The sequence below is a fragment of the Cynocephalus volans genome, chromosome 6 (genome assembly GCF_027409185.1).
Source record: "Cynocephalus volans isolate mCynVol1 chromosome 6, mCynVol1.pri, whole genome shotgun sequence".
NCBI classification, from domain to species: domain Eukaryota; kingdom Metazoa; phylum Chordata; class Mammalia; order Dermoptera; family Cynocephalidae; genus Cynocephalus; species Cynocephalus volans.
This window is the reverse complement of record NC_084465.1, coordinates 136,711,150-136,730,961: the sequence shown is the minus strand read 5'-3', so window position 1 is coordinate 136,730,961 and position 19,812 is coordinate 136,711,150. Positions and strand designations below refer to the sequence as shown.

Here is a 19,812-nt window from a genome sequence, read left to right as displayed (position 1 = left end):
ATTGCCATTTAAACTAATTACAAGGTTAGGCTACTGGAAAATACTTATTATGGTTAAACACCTGTTAAATACATCACAAAGCATCAGTTTTTTAAATTATTTGAGTTGATTCAAGTTTATCGTCTATCCATTTGTTTATGGTATTATGTTGTGTTTTTTCCCCTTAGCCAACAGTCTCTAGCTATTTCTGTAAGTGTGAATCAGGTTGGGCTGGTGTCAACTGCACAGAAAACATCAACGAGTGTTTGAGCAACCCCTGTTTGAATGGGGGAACTTGTGTTGATGGCATTAATGCCTTCAGTTGTGAATGCACACGTTTCTGGACTGGAGCCTTTTGTCAGATTCCTCAGCAAGGTACAGTCAGCATTTCTTATACCACAGATACTGACAGCTTGGAAGCACCATCCTGTACTGAGTCCTTAAGCAGATGCTTCTGCTGAACCTACTTTCTTGTCTAGTTTCTTAGATGCTGAGAACTAAGTCTTTCCTTGCAGAAATGGTATAGAATTCACAAGGTAAATATTTTAAAGTATCAATTTTAGCCAGAAGAACTGTTTTTCAAAAGAAGAATTAATTAGTATTTGCCATTTTCATTATATCCTTTCCAAATATCAAATATGCTGAGGAATTGTCCTTTCTAGTTTTCTAAGGAAAAGTTTTCTGTCCAGGAGCTATGAAATTTCGCTAGAATACTACACTTCATTGTGTTCCTTTCCTGCTCTAGAGTATACAGTGGCTCCCCCTTGCCTGTTATATAGAGATTGGGATTGTTTTCCTATTATCCTCCTATAACCGGGCCTCACCTAATCTGTCTAACCTTATTTTTCACTAGTTCCCTAGAAATGCCTTTACTCAAGCCGGACAATTTTCTTTCGCCCATAACCCCATGTGCTACCACGAGTATTTCCATTGTGTTCTTTCATTTGGGTTATTTCTCCCCACAACTCTCCCCAAATTCCTTCCTTGTGTCCCATCCAGATGTATCTGTTCCTCAGGTGTCCTCACATTCAACCTCCTCCATAAGGTCTTTCCTGACTATTCCACCCCTCACTTACTACTCCTGATTCTGAATCAACACATTTCTTGAGAGGTTACTATGTGTTTAGGATGATAGACCTTGTGGAGAAATATGGAAGCATAAAATATTGTCTGCACTTATTATCTGCTTACTTTCCAATTAAGTAGATAAGACTCACACAAAATAGCAAAAAAGATACAAGAACTAGAGACATACACTAAACTGTATGGGGTAAAGTCAAATGTCATAGAGATAAAGAGAATGGGAGCCAGAGAAATCAGAAAGAGTCCAGGGAAGGTCATGGAGGAGGTAAGAAATCAACATCTTGGATGCTGGACAAGAGGTGGGATCTGGGTGGGTGTTGAAAGAAAGAGGACAGAGAAGAGGTAATGGTGGGATTTTGGTCTCCCACATTAATTATTTAGACTTTTGTAAATATTTCAGCATCAGAGTTACAGTTGCCTAGCCTCTTCCTTTTAGGAGTCACTGAAAGCACAGTTCGTCTTCTTCTTTGCAGTTTGTGGAGAGTCCCTCTCAGGGATCAATGGAAGCTTCAGCTATATGAGTCCCGATGTTGGTTTCGTCCATGACGTTAACTGCTTCTGGGTTATCCGAACTGAAGAGGGAAAGGTAAGTGTAGTATCTCCTGTCCAAGTGCACATTTCATTTGTATTATACATATGCAGTATGTGTATATATATATGTTACATAAAGTGCATGTAATGACAATTCAACTATCATGTATCTCTAACCTTATGCTAATTCTTTGAAATAAGTAATAGTATCCTCATTTTATAGATGAAATCATGGAAAGTAAGAGAAGCTAAGAAAAAAATTTAACACTCCTTAGCTTGTAATTGGAACAGTTGAATTTCAAAGTCAAGTTTGTCTGGTTCCCAAGTTCATGATTTGTCTAGTATGAATGTTTTTCTACACCAGTTGGCTGACTGACAGCCAGTAGTTAATTTGTAAAGTCATGTTGTCACTTAGACAGTATTGTTTGAAGATAATCCCTCCATATTATGTTGATCATTATGCAAAAAACGGGATTGATATTAGGATGGCTTTCTCATCAAATATCTTCTCTGTGCCAGGTATTTTGCTAAATGCCTCATATACATTATATCACTCCATTTTTAACTCTCACAACACTGAAAGATAGGAATTAATATCCTCATTTCACGTGGCAGGAAACAGAGCTTAGTGTAGGTGAGAAACTTTTGTCCAGGTGCATATGGTTTGTAAGAGGTATGCAGTGACTTTAACCCAGGTCATTTGACTCCAAAGTGTGTGACTCTGAGACACTGCATGAAACTCCTCAAGTTAAGATCTAAGCCTAAGGTTTTTGGTGTTTTTATCATAGACATTAATTACTTAGACTTTTCTAACTATTTGATTCTCACCACCTCCAGGACTCATTAAAATGAAGTGGCATGTCCGAATAGATAAGATTTTTCCTTGAAATCCTATTAATGCTTTCCAGCAAACTAATATTACAGAGGGCATTGTGCAAGGGTCAGAAAACATTTTTTACCCTTGAGGAGGGAGGGCTCTTTGAGGCCTGGTAATGCCACAATAGAATAACTTCCAAAATCAATTTCCCAGAGGGTACGTTTTGTGAGTTTCCTTCCTTCCATTTAGTTTTCATGAATTCTATTTCCTGACATTGAAAACACTTTTCTTTCAAGATAAAATTCTTATGTGAAAAACTTTTAGTACTTTTATTACCAATCTGCAAGAAAATTCATCCTGTTTTTTCCCGATTATAGTGATTTTATACCTCCTTTTCCCTACCGTGATATACACAATATAGTGGAAAACGTATGCAAATCAGGATAGTTCAATTAAGGAACATTTATTTGATTTTTATTTAAATTGCTTCAAGGGAGAAAATGATATAATGATGGGTAACTGATCTTAAAAATATCCTACCATAGAATTTCAAAAATTCCTGACTTTTTTTTTTCGTTAGCTGAATACTATTGTCATGTTAGGTTCTGATGGAAATTAAATTCAATAGCTTTCTTTTGGTTGTTTACTGTTTTAAATGAGGTTGTTAGTGCAAGATATCTTATATTTTATTGGTAATGTTACTGCATTTGAAGTCTGTACATTCTAACACTTTACCCCAGAAATACATTTTTGTGTTTATTCTCTTCTACTTTTATGGTCAGTAATTTTCATATTACCTTTCTCCCACTGTCTGCTGTTGATATCTCAGTGATATCCCAACCCTGAAGATTCAAAGGCTTTACACTTGTCCACACCATACCAACTTAGCCTATTACACCTGAGCATGTCAGTTTGGACTGGGCATCAGAATCTTGATGAGAGGTTCATAGACCCTTATGGAATCAGCATCTCTGGGGACAGTGATGAATGTCGGTGTGTACGATACATGCTACAGGTTATTTAGGGGACCAGGGAATAGATTCTCGTGAATGGCAATATTAGCCACTTAAATTTAATTCAAGGTAGATTTTTCAAATGCCCAAATTATTTCAGTGATTTTGAAACACTTTCAGCTATACATTTGATATGCTTTTGATGGATTGGACAGTTCAATGAAATCTAGGTAAATCTATTTCTTTAAGATTTTTTGATATATTTTGAAATTAGTTGAAGTCTGGTCTTAGCAATTTTTACCACAAGTCCTTTAATATGTGAAATTGCCATATATACTGGTGGATAACTAGGAAATATCTCTTGAAAGTCACTTAATATGAATGCTTCGAGTTAGTAAAATACCTTAGAATTAACATGGAAATAAAATATAATGTATTATGGCCTTTATATTTTTAGGTCCTGCGTATCACTTTCACTTTTTTCCAATTAGAATCAGTGAGCGATTGTCCACATGAGTTTCTTCAGATTCACGACGGAGATTCCTCTGCAGCTTTTCAACTTGGAAGATTCTGTGGCTCCGTACTCCCTCCAGAACTTCTCAGCAGTGGCAATGCTCTCTATTTTCATCTCTATTCTGAACATTTAAGAAGTGAGAGAGGCTTTACAGTAAGATGGGAGACAGAGGAACCAGGTATGTGTAAACATGGAGCAAAGCCCACCACATTTTGAGGTTATTAAATTTTCTTGACCAATATTAGATTTTTGGATATATAAGATGGATTATAATCCAGAGATATATAACATTTTAATAATTATTTTAAAATCAAATAAATCTAAAATAAATTAGGCTTTCATTCTGTGTTCAAAAATAAAATTAGGATGAAATAAAAGGGATTAAATCCATGAGTTTTAATGGGTTCCTTACGAAATCATTGAACAACATTTTTCTAAAATCTGCTAGTGAATTAAATTTACTGCAGAGTTGTTGATGAGGATATTGTTCATTCCTTCCTGTGGTATTCCGTATCTTAATTTGTTCTTTTTTTGTTGTTTGGGTTTTGGTACTCTATTTTTTAAACTTTTGATTATGAAATTTTTAAACATATAAAAAAATAGAGAGAGCAGTATACTGACGCCCCCAATCTGTGGATCTGTTTCTGGAATTTCTCATCTTTTCTTTTGGACTATTTATCTATCCTGTTGCCACTTTGGCTTAACTATTGAAGTCTGAAATCTAGTACAATAAATCCTCTAATTTTGTTCCTTTTGTATATGCTAGATTTGTTGCATTTCCATATATATTTTTGAATCAACTTGTCAATTTCCCATAACAGTCTGCTGGGATTTTGTTGGCATTGCATTGAATCAATAATCAACCTGGGAAGAAATGACCTTTTAAAAATTTCGAGCCTGCCAATCCACGAACATGGACTATCTCTTTATTAATTTAGCTCTCTTTTAATTGATCTTGGCAATGTTTATAGATTTCGGTGTTTATTTTATTTATTTATATTTGTATTTTTTAACTATTATTGAATCAAAATTGATTATACATATTTTGGGGGTTCAACATTGAGATATGTTGATCAAATCAATATTACTAGCATATATACTGTTACAAATCATACTTATTCTTTATGCCCCTTGTCCAATCTCACCCCCCTCCCCCTCCCCCCACTAATTACCCTAGATTTCTTCTCTCCTTCTGAAAGAATAATGGTTACTCTGTTGATTTGTCACCTAGATGATCTGTCCAATGCTGAGAGGTGTGATCAGGTCCCCCCAAAATTATTGTAGAGCAGATGCTTCTTCTGTCACTCTGGAATGGGCTTTATGGAAAGAGACATCCTCTTCTTTTCTTTATCACTGCTGGTTACTCTCATTGTGTTAATGCACTCCTGTGGCTGGCAGACCATCTGCATGGTGGTTGTGGCATCTATCTGCTTTTGCGGCAGCCATGGTTATTGTGGTGGCTATGGTGGGCCACCCACATGAAGGTGATGTTTTTGGCATGATCCTTGGTGCTGGTAGTATTCTTGGTTGTGGGGGGTATCCGGTCCCTGGCTCCATCCCTTGGGTCCCCAGGTGGGCCCCAAGTGCTGGTGTGGTGTGCCTGGTTGTGGAAGGGGGGTCTGGTCCCCAGCTCCATCCCTAGGGATGGCCCTGAGGCACTGGCACAGTGTGCCAGGTTGTGGGAGGAGGGTCCGGTCCCTGGATCCATGCCTCAGGTCCCTGGGCAGGCCCCAAGGTGCTGGTGCAGTGTGCCTGGTTGTGGGAGGGGTGTCCGGTCCCTAACTCCATGCTCAGGTCCCCAGGTGGGCCTTGAGGCACTGGTGGTATGCCTAGTTATGAGAGGGGTGTCCAGTCCTCAGTCCATGTGTCAGGTCCCTGGGCTGGGTTGGAGGAGCTGGTGGTGTGTCTGGTTGTGGGAGGGGGGGTCTGGTCCCCGGATCCATGCCTCACATCCCCAGGTGGACACAAGGCCCTGGAGGTTTGTCTGAGCCAGAACTAATTTTCTTGCCTTTTGCTTACTTCTAAAGTGGGGGAACTTCCTGTTGGGACCAGTACTTGAGCTCTGTGGTTGAGCTAAATTGCTGCTTTGCTGCTGCTTCCCTAGGGAAGGCTTTTTGTGCAGCACAGGTTATAATGGTTGACTTATAGGTACTTCCAGCTCTCCAGAGACTCAGTGCACCTGGGTCATGTAGAAACTCTGATCTGGGCCTGAGTCTTTTCATCAAACTGCACCCCATGCAATTCTATGTTCCTGACCAGTGTCCTCTGTATGGTCCTACACTGATTGGGGTGCAGATCAGCTGTCCTTGCTCTGCCCCAGTGTTCTCCCGGTGGGCCTATCTCTCTCACTGCTCATGCTGCAAACACTTCCCATGGGATGGGCTGTGCCCAGTCCCTTGTGATGACTCACTGACCTCTGAGTGGCTCCATTTTTTCAGTTGTTGTGGCTCTTTGCTCCTATGTAGGTCCATGGGAACCCTATTAATGGTCTTGCTGTCCTGGGGGCCACCAAGGCCCTCTTCTCTCCTGCTGCCTCCAAACAACTCCATCCAAAGGGCATGGCTGCAGCTTTTGCTGACTCCTGCTCCATGTGCTCAGCAGCTCCAGCCTTAAAGCAGCCATGGCATGAAATGGTCAGAGCAGTTTTTTCTTTCTCTCATCGTGGCTTCTCCTACCTTCATGCACTCTGTAGGTCTCTCCTCCTCTTCCCCCAAGGTCTAGTGGCCCCAGCTTGGCTGTTGTTGCTTTTTTATATAGTTGTAAATTGGTTGATTTCTGGGAGAGAGTGATGCTGGGGAGTGACGTCTATTCCACCATCTTGACTGCAACTCATTCTAGACATTTTTTAATGTTCAATTTTTCCATATTTGGTTAGTGAGAAAATTTTCAAGTTATTTTCTGAGCCTCTTTAACAAAACTACAGTAGCTTTGAAAGGTTTTTTGCTTTTTGGTCTGAAAAGATATTCCAGGCCCTTTTTATACATTTACTGCCTTAGGACTAAAATCAATTATTTCTGTAGAGAGCTCTGACTCTTGATGGGAAATGATGCTTAGATCCCACAATCTGGGTGCTAGGGACACCTGTTGTTACTAGGTCTGTCAATGCCTCTAGACTTTTCAGTGGACAGAACTAGAAAATACTTTTCTTTTATACTTAAGGAAAAAAAAACATTATGTATTCATAGTAATCTTATAACATATTGGAATATTGAGATTAGAGGTTTGTTTGTTTTTTTTCTTTTTACTTTATATCTATACCTCTTCTCTCATGCACTAAAAACCTTGGTCCCCAATGACATTAACATATTACCTATGTCCTACTATACAAATTTTAAAAATAACAATACTAATATTATTACTAATAGTATGATAACTGAAAACCATTGATATTTATTTGCTGTTCTTTTCATACCTAAAGTGTATTTTGCTTAGGCTGTGTAGTCAAATTACAGTGTTTTAAGGCCCCTTGCAATATTTCTACTCTCCATGGTTAAGATGTCAGCTCAATGCAGTTATTCCATTTGTTTCATTTTGCTTATGATTTCAGAGATTTTTTCATTTTTATTATATTTTGCTTTACAGTTATGTAAAACATATTTATAATTCCAACAAAGCCAAGTGAATACGTATGGTAGATTTAGAGAAGTCTAGCTTTTATCATTGTCCCTTCCACCCTATTCTTTCCTCCCAGATAGGTAACATTTTTTGATTAGTTTTAGATTTATTCTTCCACTTAAAAAATTAAGCAAATAATCACATATAATTGTATTTTCCCTTTTCTTAGATAAAAGGTAGCATACTATACATTCTGGTCTGTAGTTTGCTTTTTTCCACCTCCTGTATCCTGGAGAGTGCTTCATAACTAGAGCATAGCATGGCATTGTGTAGGTGTGTGTTGTCTATGCAATCAGTAGTCTACAGATGGAGATTTGGCTTGTTTCCAAGCTTTTGGAATACCAAATTTCACCGCAACAAAATGACTTGTTCATTGTCTTACTGTGTTTTTGCCAATGGACTTTTGGGGTGTATTTCTAAAGGTGGGATTGTTTGCTCAAAAAATGCATATTTTTTGCTAGGTATGCCATATTCTCTTCTGTAGTGATTTATCATCTTGCATTCTCACTGGAAATGTGTGAGAGTACCTATTTCCCCACAGCCTCACCAATCACTTGTTTTCAAAATCCTGGATTTTTATCATTCTGAGGGATAAGCTATGAATGGTATCTCAGTGAAGTTTTTATATGGTCTCCCTTATGATGAGTGATAGATATTGAACATCTTTTTGTATGTTTAAGGGACATCTAAATTTTCTTCAGTGTGCTTTCTGTTCGTATCTGTATTCTTTTTAGAAGCTCTTTATGTATTAGAAATATTCTTTGTTATGTATTGCATTTTTTTCTGTTTTGTCATTAATCTTTTACTTCATTTATGGTATTTTATACATTTTTAAAAAATTACCCACATGATAATTTTTTAAGTATTACTTTTTGGGATATGTATCTTCCTCTAAGGAACTGAGATGTTTTCTCCAGAACAATGAGAATCATGTAACTAATTTGTTTGGTAGCAAAATTTTTGTCTGAATAACCAGCTATGTAAATCTCAGACATTGCACATATGACATGTCACCTTATCTCATTGTTTCCCCAATGTATATTTACTGAAGTCTAGGTTTTTATTTAGTAGTTCTATTTTTTGATTCTTCAGTAGCATTTTTAATAAGCCACCCCAGATTTCATTAGATAAATGTGGGTATTAATGAAGAAAAGATTCTTCAGTCATCGGTCAGCAATTTTAAGGGGCCGCTGTGGTGTAATGGTAGTGGGGTAGGTGTCAGAAAGCCTGGCTATTTTTCACTTGCCCTGCTTCTGGGCAAGTGGCTTAATCACCATAAACATTTGAATTTCTTCATTTATAAAATAAATGCTTTAACTATATGATAGTGTTAAGAAACCCTCTCAAATGAAAACTATGTAGTCCTTAACTATTTTAATATATAACGTGATCTGGTTTGTTGAATGACTTAGGGGTTGACAGAAGTCCCAGACTTTTTAAGAGTTAGTATTCAGAAATTAATCTCCTCAAAATGAAAAAAATGAATCTACAATCCCATTACCCCTCAGACATTCAGCATTATAGTTTAAATCATATCACTATACGATGGCTTGTAAACACAGAACTCGACACATGGGTGATTCAGTTTATTTATCAATTATTACTTCTAGATTTATAATTTCACAAAACTATAAAACTGAAAGATTAGTTTAAATTATGAGGGTGTCCAAAACTGTTTATAGTTATTTAAATGAAGCTTGGCTTCTTACAGCAAGAACTATGATCATTCTATATGAACTATAACTTGTACACAAATGTAAAGCTATTTTTCCCTCTGATTTTAGAGTGTGGAGGTATACTGACTGGTACTTATGGTTCTATTAAGTCTCCGGGGTATCCTGGAAACTACCCCCCAGGAAGAGATTGTGTCTGGAATGTGGTAACCAGTCCTGGCCTCCTGATAACATTTACTTTTGGGACCTTGAGCCTGGAGCACCATGATAATTGCAGCAATGATTATCTTGAGGTAAACCATTATATTTAGATAGAATATATCATGATATGGGTAGGACTCAGGGCACTATGGTTTCTTTGGTGGTGCTCATGGATAACCCCAGTTTATTGGCAATAGTTAGATGTATATCTCAATAGGAAGCCAAATCTAAGTCTTGCTAAGTTCTTACTCTTAATTGTGCCAGCTTGTTGCTTCTTTTTCTGGGTTCCATTTCAATCTGGGAAACAGATTGCCTTGCCCTCCCGTGACTTTTCTTGGAAGCCCAGGCCCCTGCCATGGGAATAGCAGAATTACGAAAATACATCCTAAGTAATGGCATCTCCTTCAAAGCAGATTCAGATATTCAGTAGTCTGTGGTAAACTGGCAAGGTGTTTCACAACTTGACTATACTGTTCCACAAAGAAAAATATTAATAAATATTGTGTTGAAAATGGATTGATAAGTGGTGAGTCTTACTGGAAAATATTGGTAATTATCTTTGGGAGGAAAGGAGCCAATGTGAGCCCCCCTGCCTACCATTAGTAAAAGATTAAAATATGGAGGAGGAGAGAAGGCTGTTTTCCATATTCATTGGTTCTGCATCTGTCAATTCAACCAACTGAGGATCAAAAATAGTTTTTTAAAAAATTGTGTCTCTACCAAACACAGACTTTTTTCCTTGTCATTATCCCTAAATGATACAGTATAACGACTATTTATGTAGCATTTACATTGTATTAGGTATTATAAGTAATCTGAAGATGATTTAAAGCATACGGGAGGATATGTATAAGTTATATGCAAATACTTGAGCATCCACAGATTCTAGTATTCACGGGAGGTCCTAGAAACAATCCCCCCATGGATACTGAGGAATGACTGTATATTCAAATGCCATGTGCATATAGGTACATCAAAAATGTTGCTCTCCATTTGTAGGCTGAAAAGATCATTGAAAAGATTGAGTTCTTAGGTTATTTCTGTATTTTTTTTATCACCATAAATCTCAGTCTCTCTTGTGGTACTGATAAAAAGACAATATGCTCTTTGAAGTCCATTAGAGAAGAATGAAGTGCTATGGAATTATTCATAAAGGATAGAAGGATGTGCTGTCAAGTGGGGTCTCCACAAGTGAAAGTCATTAGTAATTTAGCAGTTGTAATAATGGATTTGAAACCTTTGGGAATGACTAGAAGATATGCCTCTCCCTGGAAAACTTCAGCAAAATAATATTTGAAATGTTGACAGTAAAGTGAGTTATCTTGAAATTAATTTTTGATCAATTCTATCAAATTAAAATTAGAGGCATTTTTTTCATTCCTACATATTAATTCCTGGATATCATGTAATAGAAAGTATCAATCATTCTGACAGTATTGAAATATCTTATAATTTCTCATCAAGCTACAATATTTCAATAAACCAGTTAAATATAGGAATAAAGTAACACCTTGTAACTTTGCTGCTGCCAATAGAAAAAGTAATTTGAATGAACAACATTGACCATACTAAAATATTCTTTGGTTTATTGACTCCTTTGTTCTATGTAGCACAGAATTTGCAATTACTACACGATTACCTAATAGATTAAAAACTAGAAATTGAAAAAGCATTTCTAAGGTCACATTGTCATTATTGTGGTACTTAATTACTATCAGCGTTGCACTCTTTACATTCATTAAGCCATCTTTATGTTGCATCTAATATGATTGTACTTTTTTCCACCTTGATCCTCCCAAATACCTAGACCAAGTTGCGAATCTACTGACATCACTGGCATTTCATCTTCTATTGTATTTGCATTTTTTTTCTCCTAGATCACTTGGAATTTATGATTTCAAAACAAACATTTGGGGGGAAAAATCTAGAAAAGGAAACACTGAGATTAGTAACATCATGAGAAAATTTCAAAGTATACATCCAGCCTCAGAACTGAAATTCAGACAGAAGATAAGGCATTAGGGAGGATGGGAGAAGGAGACAGCCTTTAACTGAATCCCAACAGCGTGTTAGATTATGTATGTTATAGGGGAACTTCATAGAGCCGTCACTTTTAAATGACAGATTTTCTGAAGTTATTGCGTAAAATGACCCAGTGTGTTAAAACCTGACCACCCCGAGCTTAATGATTCACTCCTTTGTTCTAGATTCGAGATGGTCCTTTGCAGCAGGACCCCGTTCTTGGAAAATTCTGCACCACTCTCTCTGTTCCGCCACTCCAGACTTCGGGTCCCTTTGCCAGAATTCATTTCCATTCTGACACCCAGATTAGTGACCAAGGCTTCCATATCACCTACTTAACATCACCTTGTAAGTAACCTGCCAGTCGGTAGCTTAATATGAATTTGAAGAACAATGCTATGCTTATAGCTGTTTTATATTTTAAAGTGATGCTGGAGATGGCTGATATTCCTAGACTAATAACGTGTCCTTTTAATATCTCTTTCATAGCTCCAGTCTTTTTCTTTATTTTCCCAAGGCTTTCTTATTAGTACTACAATATTTCTTGATCCCTAAATGATGGGATCCCCCTCATAATAGAGATGTATACAGCAGGCACCTAAAATTAAATAATTCAGAACACCAGGTCCCTAGGGTTGTCTGATGTTTTGTTGTGGGAGAGATTGTTCATATCAGTAATGCAGTCTATCTGGAGACCTGTCTGCTTTTACCCTTGGATCAAGTCCAGCTGCTGAGGAGCTGGCTTCCAGGGTCATAGCATCCTGGCCCCTAGAGTTTCACTTCCAGTGAAATACTGTTAGCTACTATGCCTTCAACTTGTGTTGATTCCTTAAAACAAATAAGCAAACAACAAAACAAATAAAATTCTTTATAATTTTAATTTTAGGAATGTGGATGATTTTGTTGATGACATCCACTATTCTGCCCTTAATGAGAATTTATGGGAAAAATACCTTTTAAGTTTCAATATCAGGAAATGTAACAATGAACATCTTCACTGGTCCTCTTTCTCCAATTCCTTTGTCTTCAGGCTGAACCTATAGCCAGCATGCTATAATTTATGCAGCCTGTACAACTATTTCTGTGCATATCAACTTTCCCCTGGCCACATCTTGCTATTCTGTATTCATGTTTCCTTTAATGTGCTTCATTTATGTAGTTATATATTTTATTTTGACACATTTTATAAACTGCCTCAAATCACTTTGGAATGAAGCAGCACATTAATATATTTTAAAAAGCGGTTTTTAGAAGAATGATGGTGGGAAATTAGATCACATATCTCTATGCCTATTTCTTTAGGCACTATAGAAACATCTTGCAAACACATGTCAAACTGAAAATCTTATCATTAGATGCATAAGCCTGTTCAGGGTGAATAAAGTCAGTTTATGATTGTGTGTGTGTATCAGTTTTTGAAAACTGGATCCAATGTCTGGGCCATCTGCATGACCTTTCCTTCTCGTCCCTGTTCTCCTCAGCGGATCTGCATTGTGGAGGGAACCACACAGACCCAGAGGGTGAGCTCCTCCTTTCTGGCTTGCCTGGGCCTCTCACGGGCAACAGGCAGTGCATCTACATTATAGACCAGCCTCAGGGAGAACAAATACAAGTCAACTTCACCCATGTGGAGCTGGAAGGCCAGAGTGGCTGCTCTCAGAGTTACATTGAGGTAACTTTTATTGCTCAGTTTCCCTTAGATTGTGTTTATCAACATTCATCAACATGAATGATCATGAACATGATCAATGTTCATCAACACTTTTATATTCTGTAGAGTGGTGGTCTTCAAATGTTTGCTGGGCCAGTGGTATCCACGTCACCTGAGATCTTGTTAGAAAGGCAGGTTTATATCCTATTCCAGACCTACTGACTCAGAGCTTCTGGGGGTGGCTCAGCAATCTGTTTCAACAGGTCCTCTAGGTGATGCTGATGCAGGTTAGAGTTTGAGAACAACTATTCTAGAGAGTAGGAAAGGATCCGCCTAAAACCAACCTACAGATGGTAAAACAGGAGATTGGTAAGGGGAATGGCAAAGGACAAAAGAAAAGCTAAGATTAGAAATTTATAATGATGCTAAATTACAAGCTATTAGACTGAGCCCTAATAACTAAGTGTATGCAAACAAGTAAGTCTAACAGGATTTATTAACAGATTTCAGAGATTATCTAGGATGATTTTATATGTAAGGAAATTCAACCCAGAGGGATTTGCCCTGGTGACCCAGCTAGTCAGTGGCAGAGAATTAAGATAAAGCACTGAAACTCTTGTTTTCAAAGTTAAGTTTTTTTCCTTCATTAGTCCTGCTTGCTCTCCTTCAGAAAACTTTTGATTTTAGTGTGTGTAATGGTTGTCATTAGGGGAATATCTGAAACAAAAACAGGCAGTTTTTGTTTGCTGGGCCTGGTATCTTTTGGTAATTATTGGTTAAGCCACAAATTAAAGTGTTGAGCAAGAGAAATAAAACCTTTTATGTTGGGCACAACCATTTTATGTAAACTCAGAGAGACATTTACAGTTCTGCTTGCTCATGAAAGTTAAACCAATTTATTTTTCCAGGAAAAACCTCTGTAACCTCCTGCCCTATTTTTTTCTACATTTAGACAGGGGGAACAGAACTTTTGCATAAAATCTGGAATTACTTGAAGAAGTGCATTGACCACAGCACCACAGAAATATATATTTTTTAAAATTCAAAAATATTTTATACCCATGGTGAGATGAATGGGTATAATTCATTCAGTTTAGGTTTTCTAAAGTTTCTTATAAAGTACATTAGTATTTTATACTAGGGAGCAACATTTTAAGTATTTTTGTGTAAATAAAAATTAAACTCCCAACTTCTGTTTTTTACTTTGAGAACAGTAAAAATAGCTCACAATTAGAAAGTGCATACTATGTATCAGGCACTATTCTAACACCTTAAAATAATATAATAAATGGATAGCAATTACTGTCTGCTTACCACATGCTGGATATGGTAAGGGCTTTATATGAGTTAACTAATTGAATCCTCACAGCAGCCATTATTATTCCTGTTCTAATCTGAGGAAACTGAGGCCCAGAGAAGTTAAGTTACTTGCCCATGGCTACATGTCTAGCAAGCAGTGGGACTGGGATTTGAATTTAGGAGTTCCAGTTGTAGTGATCTCTGATAAGAGCAAAAATGCAGTAGTCTAGCTTTGACTGTAAGAGGTTTCTCATCTTCCCTAGGAGGAAAATCTCATGAATTTCCCAATTTCATACCTGTTTCTTAAGTCACAAGACTAAAACATGAAGACAGGTACAATAATTTTCTCAGATTGGCAAGAATGTAACTCTAATTTTTAGGGAAATCTGGATATCTTTCTATTAGATTCTTTATGGTGGTTCTAATGTCTCCATGGAGCTGTGAAAGCATCTGGAATGATATATATGCTCTTTGGCTTTGCAGAAGACTCTCGTTGAATTTCATGAACTCCTTTAAATTGTTTGGAAAAGTTATCAGAAAAAAAAAATCATAAAACTGGCATTGAAAATTTAATTTTGTAAACCAGAATGGCAGAATATTTTGTAGCCAGAATGGGATTGGAGTTAAATCATCTAAGTTCTTATTTTAGTTCTGTCATTAGATGACTTTAGACAATTCTTCATCTGGATGCTTCAGTTCCTACTTCAATTCCATCCTTTGAGAGGATCAAATCAAGGACACAAATGATAAAAGAAGCTTGAAGAATTAAAAACATTATATAAATGCAAGGTTTTTCTAGACCAAATTTTCAGTTCCTGTCTTGAACTTATCAGTTCAGAGACAGCTGATAAGGCTCTTTCATAGTTGGCCATTGAGGTATCTACATTCTGATGAGCACAGATATCCACAGGTCTTGATCAAATTACCCTCAAGGGTGGTTGATGGAAAAAAAAATTTTTTAAAACTATTATTCAGAAGGGCAGGTCGTGTATAGTGATTTAAACAGTTGAGTAGACTTTTCTATTATATTCTTGACCAACCTAAAGGAATACAGCCAATAAATTTGTGGAATTTTGGTATCAGCAAGGGCTTCAGAGATTATCTAACCTAAATAGTTAATTTTGAAAATGAGGAAATTGAGGTTCACAAAGTACAAACTATAGTTATTGTCAAAATATGACTTAGATGTACCTAATGGGATTTTGGACAGACATATATTAACTTAGATCAAAGCTCTTGTCATTAAATCATTTCTAACCATTGGCAAAATTGGTGAACTAAACCCATTTTTTTTTGAAGTGCCTCCACTTCTTTTAATGTTCTTTCGACAGTGGTCATATAATACAGGAACTAATTTCTTTTTCTTCTTCTTCTTCTTTTTTTTTATTACAAAGTGTAAAACTTTTAATAACATCTTAAGTTATAGAAGACAGAATTTTGCATAATTACACATGAACACAGGATCCTATAAAATCTTTCATGCTTAAATTCCTGACCCTCTTCACACTGTTTCTCTGTCCTGTTTCCCACCGTTCCCCTGCCACAACCAGAAACTCTCTCACCATACTCATTACTCCAAATGGTATGTTTCTAGAAGGGCACTTACAAAGCGAGTATCAGTTAAATATACTAATATGTGTTTAGCACATAGATATTTTAATTACTTCAATATTTTTACAAGCAGTGGTTTATGTACAAACGTGTTTATATAAAAAATAGCTGTCTCCTCATAGGCGTAAAAACTAAAGACTTTTTTTTCTTAAATTTTTAAAAAAATTTTATTTTATTTTGTCAATATACAATGTGGTTGATTATTGTGGCCCATTACCAAAACCTCCCTCCCTCCTCCCTCTCCCCCCTCCCTCCCAACAATGTCCTTTCTGTTCACTTGTCGTATCAACTTCAAGGAATTGTAATTGTTATGTCTTCTTCCCTCCCCACGCCCGGTTGTTTGAGTATTTATTTATTTATTTTTAGCTCCCACCAATAAGTGAGAACATGTGATATTTCTCTTTCTGTGCCTGACTTGTTTCACTTAATATAATTCTCTCGAGGTCCATCCATGTTGTTGCAAATGGCAGTATTTCATTCTTTTTTTATAGCAGAGTAGTATTCCATTGTGTAGATGTACCACATTTTCCGTATCCACTCATCTAATGATGGACATTTGGGCTGGTTCCAACTCTTGGCTATTGTAAAGAGTGCTGCGATGAACATTGGGGAACAGGTATACCTTCGACTTGGATGATTTCGATTCCTCTGGGTAAATTCCCAACAGTGGGATAGCTGGGTCATATGGTAGATCTATCTGCAATTGTTTGAGGAACCTCCATACCATTTTCCATAGAGGCTGCACCATTTTGCAGTCCCACCAACAATGTATGAGAGTTCCTTTTTCTCCACAACCTCGCCAGCATTTATCATTTACAGTCTTTTGGATATTAGCCATCCTAACTAGGATGAGATGGTATCTCAGTGTGGTTTTGATTTGCATTTCCTGGATGCTGAGTGATGTTGAGCATTTTTTCATATGTCTGTTGGCCATTCATATATCTTCCTTTGAGAAATGCCTATTTAGCTCTTTTGCCCATCTTTTAATTGGGTTGCTTGTTTTTTTCTTGTAAAGTTGTTTGAGTTCCTTTGTATATTCTGGATATTAATCCTTTGTCAGATGTATATTTTGCAAATATTTTCTCCCACTCTGTTGGTGGTCTTTTAACTCTGTTAATTGTTTCTTTTGCTGTGCAGAAGCTTTTTAGTTTGGTATAATCCCATTTGTTTATTTTTCCTTTGGTTGCCCATGCTTTTGGGGTCATATTCATGAAGTCTGTGTCCAGTCCTACTTCATGAAGTGTTTCTCCTATGTTTTCTTTAAGAAGTTTTATTGTTTCAGGGTGTATATTTAATTTTTAATCCGTTTTGAGTAAATTTTAGTATATGGTGAGAGGTATGGGTCTAGTTTCATTCTCCTGCATATGGATATCCAGTTATCCCTGCACCATTTGCTAAAGAGGCAGTCTGTTCCCCACTGTATAGGCTTGGGGCCTTTGTCAAAGATCAGATGGCAGTAAGTGTGTGGGTTGATTTCTGGATTCTCTATTCTATTCCATTGATCAGTGTGTCTGTTTTATGCCAGTACCATACTGTTTTGGTTATTATAGCTTTGTAATATAGTTTAAAGACAGGTAGCATTATGCCTCCAGCTTTATTTTTTTGCTTAGCATTGCTTTGGCTATGCATGGTCTTTTGTTATTCCATATAAATGTCTGGCTAGTTTTTTCCATTTCTGAGAAAAATATCATTGGAATTTTGATGGGGATTGCATTGAATTTGTATATCACTCTGGGTAATATGGACATTTTCACTGTGTTGATTCTTCCAATCCAAGAGCATGGGATATCTTTCCATCTTCTTGTGTCCTCTTTAATTTCTCTCAGCAGTGGTTTGTAGTTATAGGAACTAATTTCAAATGGTATTGTTATGACTCAGTATATTGTTCTCCAAAATCATGGTTTCATATTTAAAAGCTAAACCTAAAAAGTGAAATGTTTAAGCACCAACAAAAAATGACAGCATTTCAGATACTTTAGTGGTTTAGAGGGGAGATGACTTTTTGTATTTATGAGAGAAAGCAGACCACACAAAGTTTTAGAAAGAATGAAGAGCAGAGGGGGAATTTTAGAGAGATGTAGGAGAATGATAATAAAGAATTTTCTTTTGAGTGTGACTAGATGCATTCCTCAGAATCTCAGATCTTCTCATTAGTTGGTTTAAGATGCTTTGTTGCCGTGAGAACATATCCTTTAAATGAAGACAAAGATACCATTGCTTAGTGCATATCTTTTAAGTATAATGTGGTTTTGAGAGACTTTTTGCACTGTAAGAAAGTTCCAAAAGCATCCATTTGAGAATAAAATTTGACTGCAAAAGATAATAAATATGGTGTTGCCCAGACCCAGTGCTGCATCATTCTTTTTCCTTTTTTTTAAACAAGAAGCGCACATTTGCTATTAATTCTTATATTTATATATCTCTCTCAACTAAAACATCTACTTCTAAAAGCACACATTGCCCATGAATGATGTGATGTGGCTTCAAAAGAATGAGTACAAGAATTAAACCACTGTCAGTTCATCTGTTTTTGTCTGAGGGCTTTTAAATAGTATAGAACCATGCATGAAAGCAGCAGAAGCATCTTTCCAGAATAAAAAGCAGCACCTCTCATAATGTTTCCTAAGTGACTTAAGCCATCAGAACTCTGAGTGAAGGACACATAGGCAGTAATCAAGGTTTAACTTTTAATGCCAGAGAACGCAAGTCGTAGGCTGTATAATAAATTCAGAAGCCTATTTGATGTTAAAGGCAAGGCTTGACATAGGAAATGGTGGGAAATGAATAGAATTATTCACCCACCAAATCTTCTTCACCAGTCCTGAATCATTGCCCCTGCCCTGTGTCTTTCCCCCTAACTCTGGGGAAGTGGAAAGAGAGCTGTAAGGAAAGTGGAAGGAGGGAGACTTCTGGGGAAACAAGAGGGCTTCTGGGGAAGTTGTTCCTTCTTAGATGTGGAAAGTGAACATAAATGGTACAGAAAATTTGAAAAATATAATCAGTAAGATAAGAAAGAATAAGTTACATTGAATTTGGTTTCTGAAACCTACGGATTGTACCTGCTCTATTGAATCACAAATTCATCATAGTTTAGACCACTATGACAGTCCCAGCAAGTTAACAATGTAGAAATTGTACATCTTTTTACAAGATAAGCAACCAGAAATTATTAATAAAACATTTAAAAATGTCTAAGTATTTGGAAATCTGTCAACTCTCTTCTGAATAATTATTGGATTAAAAAGGAAATAAAAATAAAATGAAAGACTATGTGGAAAATGACAAATAGGAAATGTTACATAATCAAAACCTCTGGGACACGATAAAGCTCAACCTCAGTTAAAATCTTTAATTTGACATTTAAAAGAACCAAAAAATTGGGGAAGGCGGGGTCCCAGGATGCTGAAGACTCAGGAAACACAGTAGAGCCGCCACTGATCGGGAAAATGGGAGAGTATATAAGCTGAAACGCTAAAGGTCTGGCTTCCCTCTGAGCCTTTCCTTTTACCACCTCTTCCCTCCCTCCTTCCCTCTATTCCCACCCCCAGTTAGCTCTGTACTCCCACATGGTCTTTAGATGAATTCAAATTCACAAAGGACCTCCTTTTGCTCTTTGTTAGGCATTGAAGCTCTGCAGCTACAGCCTTAGGTTGGGTTGAGGGAAAGCCATGACTTTTGGTCTGCATGAGCATGATTGCTTCCTCAAGTGGACACTCTGGTCAGAGTCCCAATGTAGACTGACACGACAGAGGAAGAACAGGCCTCTGACCAGTGGAGCTGGGATGTATTTAGCTGCATCAAGCAAACATACCAGAATGGCTGAATTGTATTGTTTTTCAGTTAAGTACATTTTGAAAATAATT

General features: G+C 36.9%; 1 protein-coding gene across 1 annotated transcript in view; it reads left to right on the top strand.

The window, feature by feature from the left end:
• Nucleotides 1–19,812, top strand: part of CUBN (cubilin) — a 253,314-nt gene that overhangs the window by 22,299 nt on the left and 211,203 nt on the right. The window contains exons 12-17 of the mRNA XM_063099467.1: nucleotides 168–354; nucleotides 1,536–1,648; nucleotides 3,821–4,055; nucleotides 9,277–9,458; nucleotides 11,574–11,736; nucleotides 12,870–13,060. Of these exons, the coding sequence (XP_062955537.1) occupies nucleotides 168–354; nucleotides 1,536–1,648; nucleotides 3,821–4,055; nucleotides 9,277–9,458; nucleotides 11,574–11,736; nucleotides 12,870–13,060 (1,071 nt within the window). The remainder of the gene's footprint in view (nucleotides 1–167; nucleotides 355–1,535; nucleotides 1,649–3,820; nucleotides 4,056–9,276; nucleotides 9,459–11,573; nucleotides 11,737–12,869; nucleotides 13,061–19,812) is intronic.